This window comes from Crocuta crocuta, unplaced genomic scaffold, assembly GCF_008692635.1.
Source record: "Crocuta crocuta isolate KB4526 unplaced genomic scaffold, BGI_CrCroc_1.0 scaffold1075, whole genome shotgun sequence".
Taxonomy (NCBI): domain Eukaryota; kingdom Metazoa; phylum Chordata; class Mammalia; order Carnivora; family Hyaenidae; genus Crocuta; species Crocuta crocuta.
In genome coordinates this window covers 175,141-191,868 of record NW_027527486.1, presented here as the reverse complement: position 1 = coordinate 191,868, position 16,728 = coordinate 175,141, and the positions used below count along the sequence as shown (strand labels likewise).

At 37.2% G+C, this 16,728-nt stretch overlaps 1 protein-coding gene and 1 long non-coding RNA gene across 2 annotated transcripts in view; one reads left to right on the top strand and one right to left on the bottom strand.

The window, feature by feature from the left end:
- DPH6 (diphthamine biosynthesis 6) overlaps positions 1–3,953 on the bottom strand; it is a 162,864-nt gene extending 158,911 nt beyond the window's left edge. The window contains exons 1-2 of the mRNA XM_077764001.1: positions 3,874–3,953; positions 902–996 (exon numbers count right to left, since the gene is read on the bottom strand). Of these exons, the coding sequence (XP_077620127.1) occupies positions 902–996; positions 3,874–3,953 (175 nt within the window). The remainder of the gene's footprint in view (positions 1–901; positions 997–3,873) is intronic.
- A 723-nt stretch (positions 3,954–4,676) lies between these two features.
- The window catches only part of LOC144231513 (uncharacterized), a 31,401-nt gene continuing 19,349 nt past the window's right edge, over positions 4,677–16,728 (top strand). The window contains exons 1-2 of the long non-coding RNA XR_013335088.1: positions 4,677–4,952; positions 10,657–10,755. This is a non-coding gene — a long non-coding RNA (uncharacterized LOC144231513). The remainder of the gene's footprint in view (positions 4,953–10,656; positions 10,756–16,728) is intronic.

Below are 16,728 nucleotides of genomic sequence, written 5' to 3'. Positions count from 1 at the left end.
ATTTCTCAATATATACATATACCAAATCTTTATGTTGTACACCTAAAGCTAATACAATGTTATATGGCAATTATATCTCAATAAAAATAAACAAAATTGTTGAAGGTTGAATTGTGTCCCTCTCAAATTCTTACACTGAAATCCTAACATGCATAGCTCAAAACGTTTTTATTTGCAAGTAGGGTCAATGCAGATGTAATTAGTTAAAATGAGATCATTAGGGTGGCCTCTTAATCCAAATATGACTTGTGTCCTTTTCAAAAGGGGAAACTTGGACATGGACAAGGACACAGGGGGAGAAAATTTCTAATTAGGGAAATTTCATTGGGAAGAAAACTGAAAAAAAAACAAAAACAACCCAGCTTAAATGAGGTCTGTGGATTATCTGTGGATGTCCTTGGTATCACAGGCAAATGAAAAGTGGAAATGTACTGCTGTATGCCTCTCTCAAGTCTTATATGTTTAGCGTACATGTAAGATAGATCATCCATCGTTGTATGTCTTACTCTCCACGCTCCTAGAAGCTGTATCTTATTTATCTGTATATTGCCTACAATACTTGGAACTGTGTTGTGGTGGCACAGCAGTACATTCTGAAGTAAGGAGGTTCAAGGGTTCAAGTCTCAAGTCTTCAAGTTTGTTCAAGTTATGTACCTTGGAGAAATTTATAAAACTATGAGTTTCAGTATCTCTGTCTAATAACAAACTGTCTAGGAGTTCTTATGAGAAATAAAGGATATGTAATTAAAGACACTTAGCATAGAACCTAGCATCTAATTAGGCACTAAATATATATTAGTTCCATTTTTGTCTTTGCATACTGCACACAATAGAATACAATTATGAAGATGGGAGTTTCAGTCATTTAGAGAACTTCCCAATAAGGATATTATACACTTACCTTGGTTTTCAGCTGGTCTTAGATTTGCTAAAGCAACGATCTGATGCCCAGCAGCAGTGCACTGCATCATATTATAACAGCTATCCTTCCCACCACTGAAAAAGAAATAAAGAGACAAATATCAGGTTATTGACCATTATTAAACATAGAATCATTAGATATTCAAATACATTTATTCAACTTTTCTGAATACTTCAGGGACCGCTTTACAATTAAAATACAAAAGATCACGTGTGATTTCCATAGCAGGAGCAAACTAAGCAAATGAATCTGAATGTCTAAGGTTGCCACTCACAAGAGCTTGTGATATTATGTGCCATTAAAACAAAGACCATTCTAAACAAAATATAATAACTCTTTGGTTTATAACAGTGGCTCTCCTTTATATACAAAATGCTTTGAAAATTAAAAATATGATTTAATTGTACGTTCTAGCTAAACAGCTATTACATATGTTCCTTAGATGAACTCCTCCTTGGAAAAGTAGAAAAATATCTATTCTGTTTTACTATTAGAAATCTAACAACTGGCCACCATCACCAATTAAAGGTTCAAATTAAAGATCTGAGACCCAATCTAAGGACAAAGTTTGATGGACTTGGTGGGATCACATTCTGTAGAGATAGAAAACAAAATGCTGAATTGCCCTGATGAAGTTAAACATCAGTACCATCAGTACTTTAGCTATCACTATACATAAGATGGCAGTGCTAACTCCGGCAGCATATTTATACTATATATACAATGGCAGGACAAGGCTTGCGCCTTAGATCTAGTAAACAGATTGAAGGGAATTTCTAAATTCTAAAACCAAATCTACCTAAGGCAAGGGCAAACCACTTAGTCAAGATGAGTGGTTTATTTATAACAAGGTTGAAAGGCAAACCTTTACACCAATGGCAACCTCTGTGCCAAGTTCATCTATAATAAGGTTGAATGGCAAGGTTGAATGACAACCTTACCTTTATTTTGGTTTAAAACTCTACTGTTTCTCATTGTACGTATTTCTTTACTTTCTCATCACCTCTCTTTTTTCCCCTCCTATTCCATTCTTTCCAATCTTTGCTTAAGATCTGCAGGTGCATTTCCAGGCACTTGAGACCTGTTCATAGCCCAAGAAACTTTTAAAAAGAGATTGCTTGGCCTAGAAACTGGCCCTTTTGGCTTTTATTTTAGCTGCCAACATTTATCTGCCTCTACCACATTCTAATCAATAACAACTGTCATTCCAGAACTTCTCAAGGGGAGACCACAAGGGGCATTGTGAAGTTATAAATCATGCTCCCTTTCCTCAGACTCTGATATTCCCCTAAGTCTTCCACAACTTCCCCTATTGAACTTCAGGGCTCTATTTTCTCAGGACAAAGAGATTTGACTAATGTTTTTAGAATATTTAGAATATTAAAGATTAATGGGCATAAAAATCACAGTTCTAATCCTTTGGATTATTAAAGATTAAAGAGTGTACCCCTGGGGCACCTGGGTGGTTCAGTGGGTTGAGCTCTGACTCTTAATTTCCGCTCAGGCCATGATCTCAATTTAGTGGGTTGGAGCCCTACATCAGGCTCTACGATGACAACCTGGAGCCTACTTGAGATTCTCCCTCTTTCTCTGCCCCTCCCCTGCTCCCACTCTCTGTCTCTCATAAAAAATAAACTTAAAAAAATAAGAAAGGGTATACACCTATAATCAGAACTTAGCTTTATAATTCATTTATAAATACACTAAAATTTCAAATAGGGCTTTAAAATAGTAAACTGTGTTCAATGAAACGTTAGTGTCCAACAAATACTGTAAAAACAAAAGGTTTGGGAAATGCTGAGCAGCTTATTTGCATCTTAGAACATTACAAACTATATAAGCATATGTTAGGTGAGAAGTCCTAAAGAAGATTAGAATTTTAAAATCCAACTCTGGTACACTAAGTGAAGTTACTCAGTGTGCTTGGGTTTACATGCTTCGTTATAAAACCAAAGAATGGTTTTAGCTATTTCTCAAGGTGTCATTCAACTGTAAAACTGAAGAAGTCAATCTTTGTGTATAAGGAGAATAATGTTTTTTATGTTCTAAAGATATGTGAGAATCTTGGTTTCACTTATCCCTTAAAGCACACAAATATATCCCATCTCTCACTTTAGTACGTACACACACACAGACATGATATATTACAAATAGATTCACTGTGTTTAAGTTTATATTCATATATATTCAAATGTATATTCATATAAATGTATATATTATGTATGCATTCATATTCTAATATATAAATTGTTATATATTCATACTTATAGCATGTCTCCTAACATTTACACAGATTTTACATTTAGCAAGAATTTTCCAACATTGATGATTTTAGTAATTTGCTTTTTTATCATAAAAGTAATATATACACATTACTGAATATTTACTCTAATGGATTATAGTAATCTTCTATCAGTCCCTCCAGGATCGAAATCTTCAGTTGGTGTGTCTTACTTCAGTGGTTAAACTTTTGGCAAGTTGCATATGACGTAAATTACTCATTTCCTGGACTACTTTTTATCCTTATCTATTTGATCATGAAGATCACAGGGTCAGAGATTAATCGTTCACTTTACAGAAAAAATTTACTTAAGATCAGTAACTATTTTGACATTAGGGAGACCTAAAAATGGCACTGGAATATTCCAGTCACTGCAGAAAGGATTAGACTGCAACATCAAGAGTTCTTAATTCACAGGTCACTATTGTTAGGCAGTATCAATTACCTAGAACATTGAACAAAAACGTTCATGAAATCTTCAACGGACTCGCAAAAGAAAACGTGATTGTGGTATATCTCAGACACTCTATACAGGTCCTAATCTCATCAAATATACATGTACTGTAGTCTAAATTCCCTTTTTAATGTTATTATGGTTATCTTTGCTTCGGTTCCCATATTCATATGGAAACATTTAAACTGGCCTGTCTTTGGTTATCACAGGACTTACTTTTTATAGACACCTAAATATGATGCGCTACTATAGATTTCAAACTTCTTTTGTTTGTGATAGAGTACGTTACCATACATCAATCTAAAAGCAGGTGAATGTCTACGGCAAAAGCAACTGGATTTAGAATAAAACTGATACAACTCCATCTTCATCCCCAGGGAAGAGACTCTTCCTCGGTACTTGAACCCCAAGGTAAAATACACCTTTGTCAAAAGCAAACCAGGCGCAGCGGGACAGCGCGCGAGGGAGAAGCGGCCTTAAGGGGAAGGGGGCGGAGCTAGAAACAGCTCCAGGAGGAAGGCGGACCGAAGGCACTACCGCAGGGACTTGAGTAAGTGGAGCGAAGCCGTGGCTCTCAAACTTCACCGCCCAATACACCGTTTAAGAATCCGACCCGGAACCTTGTGAGAGTAATGAAACCAGCGTTCTGGCAGTGAGACCCAGACACGGGTGGGTTTTCAAGTTCCCCCCGGTGAACGCAATGTGAATCCACGTGTGATGGCCAGAAAATCAGAGGAAGGGGCTGGGAGACTGGAGGAGCGCCGGCCAGGACCGCGGGAGGGGCCGGGCCCTAGCCCGAAAACTCCGCCTCTTCCTGTGGCCGCGGGGAGCCGCTGGGCCCCGACACGCGGTTCCTGGAGACACTTCTCCGCGCTGCCGAAGGCGGCGGCGGCGGCTGCAGTTCACCGGCAGGAGAGGATGAGAGGCCGGCGGGGNACGCGCCGCGGGGCCTGGTGCGGGTGTTCGCCTCGCCGCCTGTCAGCCGCTGGGCGCTGCGACCTCTGCGGCTACCTCGCGGAACACCTGGCCACGCAGGAGGCGCCACGTCGGCGCCTTGTCCCTGTGACGGGGACCTCCTGGCCCAGAAAAGAATGCTGTTTAGGCACGGCCTGACCACCTAAGTGAGGGCACTGAAGCTGCCCGGGGTAAGGGCAGGGTCCGCGTCGCCGAGCCCAAGTGCGGTGGCAGTGGGTTCGTTTCGGCAGGAGAACGTCCAAAATCACTTATGCTGCAAATTGAAACACTTGTGAACATGCAAACGGAGAGGAAGTTTGTCCTTACTTCTTCAGCCTTCTGCAAGAAACTAACTGCACCCTTTAGTGTTTTTTAACCCATCTCCTTTGTTCTATAAATCTAAATCTGGAACTAGCCCGGTGACCTTGAAGCTCCATGGGGTTTGGCCCTTGGCGTAAATACAGCGGTTTAGAAGCCGGCTAAGGCTCCTCACAAGAGCCTGAGACGTGCAGAATCATTCACTAAGTAGGTACTGAATGCCTTTCATGTACCAGACACTGTTTTAAGCTCTTTGGGATACATCCATGAATAAAACATGGGATCATGACCCTCCTGGAGTTTACATGCGGGCGAGGAGAGCAGACAATATGCAGGTTAAAAAAATTCTGTAGTATGTGAAAAAGTGGTAAGTGCTATTAAAAAAAAAAGTAGAGATTGAGAGGAATCAGGTCGGAGGCAGAGGGCAAGTTGCAGATTTAAAAGGCGACATAGGACTTCTGGGAAGGAGAGATTTGAGCCAGCTCAGAAGAGATAACTGTGCATGACTGGAGGTGTGCTCCAGGTAGAAGGAAAAGTAGAACCGAGCCCCCCGGTATGTTACGTGTTGTAGAGCAACAGGACTGGCCCATGTTGGTGGGAGCAGAGCAAACAAGGCAGAGCGTACCGAGATGAGGTTCCATGATGGAAGGAGGAGGAAAATCATATAGGGTCTTGTAGGCCATGAAGAACTTTGTCTTTTATTTTGAGTGAAGTCAGTGGCCACTGTAGGGTTGGGGCAGAAGTATGACTTAATCTTTAAAAAGATTACACTATACCGTTGTAAGATTACACCTACCTATCATGAGGCTATTGCAGTAATCGAGGAGAGAAATAATGGAGCCAAGAACTAGGATGTGCTAGTGAATACGGTGAGAAGGAGGAGAATTCCTGGTCTGTTTTGAAGGAATTCATTGAATTGGATGGATTAGATATGGGATATGAAGGATGATACTAAAGTCATGAATTAAATTAATATGTAAGGAATTTAGAATCAAGCCCAGTACAAAATAATCATTCAATTTAATTATACTATAATGTTCTCATTAACTCCAGTACTCTTGGTATGAGTGACTACAGCAATGATAGTCTGCATACCAGTGTCACCATCTAAAATGATGCATCTTTATTGAGCCCCTAAGGTGGCTCAGTCGGTTGAGCAACTGACTCTTAATTTTGGCTCAGGTCATGATCCCAAGGTACTGGGATCAAGTCCCCTATTTTGCTCTACTGAGTGTGGAGGCTGCTTGGAATTCTCTCTTTTTCTCTCTCGATCTCTTTTTCTCTCTGTGCCTCTCTCTCTGTATTTATCTACCCCTCTGCCGATCTCTCCTGCTCATGTATGTGCTCTCTTTCTCCAAAATAAAACTAATAATACATAAATTATTAAAATGATGCATTTAAAAAATTATGAGATGGTGGGCATTTAACAAATTAGCTATTTAAAGCATTTGTTGTCTAGTTGGGGAGATAAGACAAATGCATTAAACAGATACTTATAATAAAGATGGCATATTAGAATAATTTGAAAGTAACAAGTTATGTGATGCATACGGCAAGAGCCCCATGAGTTGAACTCAGGGTAAATGCTACAGTGAGGACAGGACTTCAAAAATGGGCCTAACTGAGCAGGAAGAACAGTTGGACCTTATAAACAGAGGCAACAAAACGAGGAGTTTAGAGCATGTCACCCCAAAATATGTTGCTTCAACATATTGGGTCTTTTAAATCAATTAAAGGCACTTGAGAAATAGCAGATATGGGAAGGGCACTCTGGCCCTCTTTATTCCCGAAAACAGGGTATAAAACTCCCTTGTAGAAGGTGCCTTCCCTGTACCTGGGGGAAAAGAAGACATTTTTAGAGCTAGAGACAGAGAACTGAGGAATAGAGGTAATATGACCTAAACATTCATTCCTAAGGGGTTGTAGACTTTGGTCATCATATCCTGCTTACTCTGGGGCTGTTGCATCTGTCCATTCACAGTTACCATCGGGCAAGGGAATACCAAGGGGCACCCAGGTAGACCACCTGTGCTCCACATGTATTCTTCCTCGTCTCTGCTGTGTGAAAGCAGCCCCATCTCTCTTGCCTATCAGAGTCAGTTGTCCTTGGTTGCCTGCCCCTGGTGCAAAGGGTTAAAAGTGCCTGACTACTAAATATCCTCTAGTTCAATATATCAGTGTTGTGCCCCATGGCAAGAGAGAAAACCTAAAGACTAGGACTGCTAACTCTGCTCAGCCCAGAATTGTGAGAGGTGAAACACAATGTTCCCCAGTGGGCAGTTGGGAGTGATTGTGAATGAAGCTGTTCTTCCTTTTACCCTTTGGTTCCCAGATCCATATAACTTTCCTACTGGGAACACACTGCCATACAGAGATCTCTGATTTAGTGCCTGTACTATATCTTGAGGAATGGTGCACCATCATTGTATTGTCTTTGAGCTGCAGATTTAGCTGTTATTTCAGTAGGCCTTTCCAGCACTCCATAAGGCCAGCTTCGTGTAAATAGTCCTGCATATGATAGAACAATTAGATCTCACAGATATGGGCCCATTTCTGTACCTCATTCTCTGGGAAGTGGGTTTTTTTGTGAATACTCTGCTGGATAGGATTCTGTGCTTATAGAGTGAGCACTGCTAGTGGAGGCATTGCAGACAAGAAAGGCCAAGTTAGTATCCCCTCTGTGTTCAGGCAAAGCCTGGGAGCAGCCCGGGAAGGCATGGCCTGCTATGAACTCCATAGTGGGTCCAAAAGTGTGGCCGTTGAAAGGTGTCTGTCATTCGTGCTTCCCACAGCAGGTGTTTTTGAAAGGTTATCTGAGTGGGTCACCTCCATGGCTGCCACAATGGTGCAAAATAGCTTTCACAAAATCACAGAATGAGGAGCAGCCATATTTATACTACTTGTTTCACAATGTGTCCTGCTGGAGTAAGAAATGTAGAATGAAGGGTTCATTCAACTCAGAATAGTATTTGGAGGAAAGCCAATCTGAATTTGTGAAAATCTAAATAATAAATGGTATTTTAAAGAAATACCTTAATTTATATCAAAACAAATATATTAATTTTAAACGTATTAGCATGCTCATTGAATGCTGACAAAGTGTTTTTAAGAGGACGCATAAGTTAATAGGGAAAAGTTATTTTTAATTATTAATATCCATTTGTCTATAAGTAATTTGCTCAAATTTCAGAACAAGTTGACTTAGGAAGACCTCTATATGCATAGTATTCTGTATGGATAGTGTAAAGGTTACTGCAGCCTAGTCAATGTCAACAAGTTAATAGATTTTATATCAGGATAAAGTAATTCCTTTTATACTGAAATGACTTGTCCACGATTCACATTTTAAAGCATTGTGAGCTCTCTTTCTGTAGTCTCAAACTCTTACATATGAATGACTATGGATTAGTTTGTAGAGCCAACAAAATAGGTGAATAGGAAATCAAACTCAAAATAATTTCAATCCCTTGCCAGTTTACTTAAAAGAAACTCTCCATAGCCAAACACTGTTGCTGGTAATAAAAAGTTGCCAGCTGTCACTGAATTCTGTCTCCTTGGCAGTGCATCTCAGTGATGTACTGATTGATAAAGACTCAGATAATCAGATCAAAAACTCCGCAGGTAGTTATTTTTAGAGACCTTGTGGGGATTTCTTAATGCCATATCAGGAAGCCATCGGAAGGTTTCTTGGTAAGAACTTAGGAAAAAAGGAATTAAGTACTTATTTGAAGCAAAAACTTAAGGGCATCATTACATGAGTATCTGATGTATATGTATTAATCATGGTGGCTTATATGGGCCCTGCACTCCTCTACGTGTTTTATGTATGGTGACTCAATTAAATATTGCAGGAAACCTATGGAGAAGGATACATTGTTATTCCCATTTGCAGATGAGGAAGCTGAGTAAAAAAGAAGTTAAATAATCTGCCTATCTTGGTCATTTTGAGCTGCTTTAAAGAATATGTCATAGCCTAGTCATTTAAACAACAGGCATTTATTTCTTACAATTCTGAAGGCTGGGAGGTCAAAGCTCAGAATGCCACCATGGTCATGTTCTAGTGAGAGCTCTCTTCCTGGTTAGCAGACTGCTGTATCCTTACAGAATGGAGAGAGTCTCTTCTTATAAGTATCATTCATGAGGGTCCAATGTCATGACCTAATTATACCTAAAGTCTCCCACCTCTAAATACTCTCACACCGGGGTTTAAGTCTTTACATTCAGTCCATTGCACTGCCCAAATTCCTATAGCTAGTAAGTGTTGGAACCAGGATTCCAACCCAGGCAGTCTAAAGTCTATGCTTTTAACCTCTAAACTATATCTGCCATTGAAATGGTCAGCTGGTTTTCTGACTGAAATATCCTGTTTCCAAGATATGTTTGGAAGGACAATGCCATCATTCACCTCCTGAATCTCCTTTTTCTGTGCTTCCAAGTTGACCAACACTTTTTCTTAAAGACACAAATTGTTTTGTATTATATGAATTAGTAGATTGTATGAAGTCATTGTTAAACATTACAGGCCTGAGAGTCATTCTGTTGCCTTTACGTGTGTTTTTTTTCTTTACTTCATAATGGATAACATGAAATTCAAAAGCTATAGGAGGCAAGCAGATAATGTAAATAAGTGAAGTGGCCTGGTATAAGACACGGGATGGTGAGGGCTGTGGCAAACCACTACTCACTCCTCACTTGACTTCAGCTGCCCTGTGCAAATGGACCTTCTGATTTTCCAAGAGATGACAGAAATCTTCATTTTAGTTAACTCCTTTTTTTAATGTTGAAAACTAATTTTTTTAATGTTTATTCATTTTTGAGACACGGAGAAATAGAGCATGAGCTGGAGAGGGGCAGAGAGAGGGAGACGCAGAATTCAAAGCAGGCTCCAGGCTCTGAGCTGTCAGCACAGAGCCCGACCCAGAGCTCAAATTCATGAACTGTGAGATTATGACCCGAGCCTAAGTATGATGCTTAACCAACTGAGCCACTCAAGTGCCCCGAAAACTCATTTTTAAAATTTTAATTGCTTTGCACACCAAATAAGGTGTATCTGCTTATTACTAATTTTATAATTTTGCTTTAGAGAGTAATCTTTATTCCTTTATTCAACCAGCATTTATTGGTAGCTAATTATGTTTATTTATAAAATTTTAAATATTAATCCTTTCCTACAGAAGTATCTTGTACTCATATATGTGCAAAAATATACAAGAATGTCCATTGCAGCATTATTTGCAAAGCAGAAATCTCATCAGGACATGGACTTTGTATTATTCACTTCTGAAACAGTCCTGGAATTATAGTAGTAACTAAATATATCTTAAATCTCATCAACAGTGAACAGGATAAATTATGGTGCCTCTGCACAGTGAAATACTGTGTAACAGTTAATGGAAAATGAAGAATTCTTTAAGACATATTTTCCGTTTGAAAAGCAAGTTGCAGATGTTTCTATTTGTATTGATGGAAAATTAAGTGTATATATGCATAAATATCTAAGTAGATATTAACGGCTCTATAAAGTTACATGCTAAGCTGTTAACAATGATACTTCTGATGAGAAAAATGGGAGATGGGACTTCTACTCTTCACTTCGTATACATCTATATTATTTGACTTGGATGAATATATGTGCATTCCTTGTCTATTTTAAAAGACTAAATATTTAGCCCCATTAGTAAATAAATGAAATAAAATAGCCATGTAATATCATTTCTTAAATGTCAGGTAGCAAAGATTTCAAAGAAGAAAAACTGGTGAAAATACATACCAAATCTTGGCAAGAATCGGGGGAAAGGAACAATCTCATGCTTGGCTGCTGGAGAAGTAAGTACAATTGTTCGGGAGGGCAACTGGGGACCACACATTAAGTCTTTAATGTGCATGTGCTCTAAGCATTCCCATCTCTAGGAGTTTGTCTTAAGGAGATAATTGGACAGTAATACAGAAATGTATATACCAGAATATTCTCGTGATGCTGTGTATGGTATTAAAAATGGAAAACAAATTGAATATCAATAATTAGAAGATGGACTAAATAGATGTACCATAATAAATATACCACAGTATACCCATACAGTGGAAGATTATGCAATCATAAAAGGTGATATATACATATATTTGTTAGTATGCAAATATAAGAATGAGACATAGTATGATTGCATTAACATACAAAGAGTACACACATTCATATACATAGGCATATGTATGGCGGGCAGTACAGAATCATGGTTAAATACTTGCACTCTGGAGTCAGACTCCCTCAATTTGAATGTCAGAACCGCTACTTACTAGGCTTGTTCCTTCAAGGCACTTTACTGAAATTTCCTTTCTTTCTTTTTTTTTAGTTTGTTTATCTATAAAATGAGATTAAAATATAATCTACCACACCTAGTAGTTGTAAGAATTAAATTAAATGGACCATCACAATCACGTAGTCTATTGTATTTTACATAAAGAGAGATCTGGAAAAAAAACCATCGACGTGTTGGAGGTGGTAGCCTTTGGGTGGTAAAATTGAATTGACTTTTTTATTTCATATATGTACCTTTCTATATTGTTTTGGTTTTCCAAATTTAATTATGGCTTTGTTTTCTAAAATTGATTATTAAAATATGTTTTATAATTATTAAAAGTTAAAATATGTTTGTAAATAGAGTAGACGATAGCTGAAAGAAGAGATGATTGGTAGAATGGAAGGAGGGAAGGAAGAGAGATAGGATACCTGACTGCTTCAGGGTTGGTCTCACTGGTAGCCAGTTCTCTGATGAAGTTACAGAAAAGTATAGGGTCTGCTCTTCAGCTCCATAAATTCTAAAAATCACCTTTACCATTTATCCAATATAAATGGTAGGGAGCTGATGGAAGCTGCATAGCTTCATGGAGGACTCATTAATGAACCAGAATGTATATAAGTCAGCTGATTATTTTGCCACTAGGAAAACACAAATTAGAAATATTCTTTCATCAAAACATTGCTTGATAAACTAAAACTACAATGAGATACCATTACACACCCACTAGAATAGCTGATGGTATAAAGACGAATAATACTAAGTGTCAGCAAGGATATGGATAAACCAAAACTTTAATACATTGTTAGTAAGAAGACAAAAATGGCACAGCCTCCTTGTAAAACAGTTTGACAGTACCATATTAAGTTAAATATACTTTACCTTATGATCCAGCAATTCCAGTCCTAGGTATTTACCCCAGAAAAATAAATACATGCAAAAAAAAAAATGTGTATGTGACTGTTCATAGCAGCATTGTTTATAATAGAAAAACAAAAGCAACCCAACCTCCATCAAGTGGTAAATGGATAAGCCAATTATATTTATACCATGGAATACTGCTCAGCAATACACACAACAACAAGAATGAATTTCAAAAGCAAGCTAAGTAAAAGAAGTCAAACATAAAAGACCTCATTATGTATGATTTCATTTATATAAAATTTTAGAAAAGGCAAAGCCACCAGTGACAGGACATCAGTGTTGCTTGGTGTCAGTGGTGAGGAGAGGTCATTAAGGGCAAAAAGCCTTGAGGAGACTTTTTAATGTACATGTGCTGTTCTACATACTGCTAGTAGCGGTAGTTATCTAATGGTATGCAATTACCAAAATTCATCAAACTATACAGTTAAACATTTTTATATGTAGTTAATACCTTAAATTATTGGTAAGTTACTGGTAAGGATAGAGTCCGTTTTTATTATCTTATAAATTAATATTCCATTAATTCACTTTCTCAAAATGAGTATATGTTTCTGAATGAGTATATGTACTAAAGGAATTAAACTTTGAAGGAGACTATCTACATCCATTGGTGTGGACATCCCTTTTCTTTTATTCTTTTCCTGAAACAATGAGAGTTCTAGAATTCTGTATCAATGATGTTCTAAGAGTGGCTATGTAGTTAAAAGGACGTTTTTGTTGAAAGCATAATCATATTTAAGTTGTGAGTTTATTTGAGGATAGTATTAAATATGATAAGGAGCTAAGGCCTCCCAAACCATCTTTAGTGGCACTTACATTTTTAAATATTGTTTTGATTTCAGGCACTAGTCAGTTATAAATATCTGAAAGGAAATTTTCATTACACATTAATATTATCAGCAACATATTTTAAAACTTTGCCTGAAGGGGAAGACTTTACTTCTGCACATAGCTAATTTCTTCATTGTTCTGTTTTTCTTTCCATTGTTTAGTTTTACTATATTCAATTTCATAGAGAAAGATAACAGTAATGTATATGTCAATTTTATTGCCAAATTCTGGCAATCCTTTATATTTAGACCCTTTATCCCTATGAAGTCTTCATGGGTATATTCAATAATTTAAAATGTAGTACTTGGGATGCCTGGGTGGCTCATTTGGTTAAGCTGCTGACTTTGGCTCAGGTCATGATCTTGCAGTTCGTGAGTTCCAACCCCACATTGGGCTCTGTGCTGGCAGCTCAGAGCCTGGAGCGTCTTTCTGATTCTGTGTCTTCCTCTCTCTCTGCTCCTCCCCCATTCATGCTCTGTCTCTCAAAAATAAATAAAAGTTAAAAAAATTTTAATTAAAAAAATAATATAAATAAATAAAAATAAAATGTAGTACCAACTCAGTTTTTAGCCTATGTCCTTTTTATGGACTCTAGCCATATCAAAGGTTGAAAAGTTATTCCAATATTTTCCTAAATATATGTTTTGGAGTCATCATACCTGCATTTGAATTTTGGTTCTGAGATACCAGTTTATAATTTCAGCAAGATGTTTTTCCTTGATCTGTAAAATAGGGATATCTATGCTTACCTTATGAAATGAAGATTAAATATATATAAATACACTCATCGGTTGAGCTACTGACTTTGGCTCAGGTCATGATCTCATGGTCCTTGAGTCTGAGTACCACGTAAGTCTGTGCTGACAGCTCAGAACCTGGAGCCTATTTTGGGTTCTGTGTCTCCCTCTCTCTCTGCTCCTCCTTTGCTTGCACTCTCTCTCTCTCTCTCTCTCTCTCTCAGAAAAATGAATAAACATTTAAAAAAAATTTTAATGCACTGGTCACAGTATTTGCCACATGCATACTCTTAACCAAATCGTACACATTATAGAACAAGGATTTATAACTAATAAGCCATTAAGGAATAAAGATAAATTCATATAAAAATGCTCACATAATCCAAAAGTAGATAAGAAAAAAAAAAAAAGAAAAAAGGAGAAGGGGGTAAAAAATGAAACAGAAAACAAGATGGTAGATTTAAATCTAACAGTATCAGTAATCACATTAAGTGTCAGTGTCCAAACAGCTGAAATGCAACTTGAAAGATTCAACAAGAAAGCAAGACCCAACTACCCTGTTTACAAAAAAACACTGTTTAAACGTGAAGTCATAGACAAATGAAAAGTAAAAGGATGGAAAAAAGATATATACCATGCAAACACTGGTCAAAAGAAAGCTATATACATATATATGAGAAAATGTAGATTTCACAGCAAAGAATAAAATTAGTCTCTCTGCTTCCCCAGACCTCCAGTCCCCCAGATCCCTTCCTGTGAGGCAACACATTACCCATTTTTCTGTATCTTTCCAGAATGAGTTTATGAATATATAAGCATATATCACTTTTATATTTCACCAAAGGGAGCATACTGTATTCACTGTCGTGTACTTTGTTCTTCCAAATATATCTAGGACATTATTCTGTATCTCTACATATGGATTTATCTCATTCTTTTTAACTACTGTATGGTAAAGTATGGAAAAAAAGTATTAACTAAACTATAATAAAGTATGTTTTTTTGAAGGTCTCCATAAAGAACCTTCTTTAGTGCTCCCAATTCCAGCTAACATGGCTAAGTGAGACTCCTCCAAAATATGACTGGAATGTAAGAAATTTAAAGAACTCAGGACACCTGCATCTCCAGCACATTCAAACCTAAGGTCATTATCCTGACACATCACACATTCAAACTTAAGGTCAATATCCTGACATGTTACACTCCCAGTGAGTTACTTCAACTCACATTTCTACTAGTTTGTTATTTTTTGAGGACACCATCCTCCACCTATTTAGTATTCAAGGTAATTCTTAACTTCCCCTTCTCCCTGATGTCTATAACCAAGTGTTACAAATTTTACTCTCAAGGTGTCTCAATAAGTTGGAGATGGATGATGAAATTATTGAAGTTCATTGTTACCTAGTCAATGCATTAGAACTAAGATGAATATCTGCATCCAGTTCCAATATCCATTGCCAGATGTTTTGCCTATAAAATTGTGTCATAGGACTTAAGAGATTTCTTAAGTGATAAATTGATGTTTTTAATATTCCCTATTCAAAAAGTTTCTTTCTAGATTCTTTCCTTATAATTTTATTTATTCCTATTCTTATTTAGGAGGATATTCTGGTCTGATGGGATATGTAGTTTTATAATTATAATGTGGTATTATGGTTCTTCTTTTGATAAGCTCCAAGTACCTTAACAAGTTCTGTTTCATATATCCTAATAATATCCCTTTGAAATAGGCTGAAGGAATTATTTTCTTTTCAATTTACTAATGAAACAACAGAAATAGATATATCAGGTGATTAGTGCTTGGCTACACAGTGTGCTACTGACCAAGCTGGGTCTGGAACCCAGGTTTCCTGACTTTCAAGCCAGATTATATGTTTCAGAATCATAAAACTGTCACCTGTGTAATTTTGAAAAAGTAATGGTGTATACTCTCACACATTCTGAATTTCTAGAGCTGTAATAATAATCCATTAAAAAAAAAGAAAACAAGTCTTCCTTAGAGAATCTCATTGGAAAAGAACAGTTCTCGAGAAATGTAGAGAATATATATTCAACCACCGATTTTCTTCATTAAGCACTTCTCTGTGAAATGAACTTAAAATGTGATGACATCAGATTCAATATTACACCTATTTTTATTCTCCTAAAATATTGTCCAAACATATAAATGCCCTAGACTCTAAATCAATCATTTGAAAGTGGTCAACCACAGCTTTGAAAATATTGGGAGCATCATAAACATCATGCCCATCTGTCATTTCTTTTTCATCATGGAACATATATAGCCTGCAATCATTCAGAGCAATATCTCATGGCCCTGGTAAAGTCTTATGAATAACTTTCTCTGTTCAGCTGTGTATTTCTGAGTAATTAGATGAATTCAAAAGTCCAACAAACTAAATTCTAAAAAGTGACTCAATGGCAGCAGGAATAGTTAAACTAGTTTTTTAAAGGAAAAGCTGATATTTCTTTGAAGTAGAGCAATTTGCAAGAAGAACTGGAAAAACTAGCACATGAGAAGAGAATTTAATCATTTTTTAAAATGTTTTCTTTATTTCTGAGAGAGAGAGAGAGAGACAGCATGAACAGGAGAGGGTCAGAGAGAGAAGGAGACACAGAATCTGAAACAGGCTCCAGGCTCTGAGCTGGCTGTCAACGCAGAGCCCGACGCAGGGTTCGAACCCATAAACTGTGAGATCATGACCTGAGCCAGTCAGATGCTTAACTGACTGAGTCACTAGGCACCCCTGAAAAGAGAATTTAAACTTGGAGCATTTTCATTGCAATTATAGAATACATTAGAATTTGATTGAACAACATTTTATTTATGGTCCTTTTCTCTTTGAGCTTTTATTTCATCAATAAGATTTCTGTACCTTGGTGTTGTTTTTTGTAGAACCCAGGATACCAAAATTTTATTGTTTTTAGCAATGTGTATATTGGATTATCTGTTTACATATTTCTAATATTGTTTTTAATTGCTCATCTGTATATCTCTGCACATACATACAGGA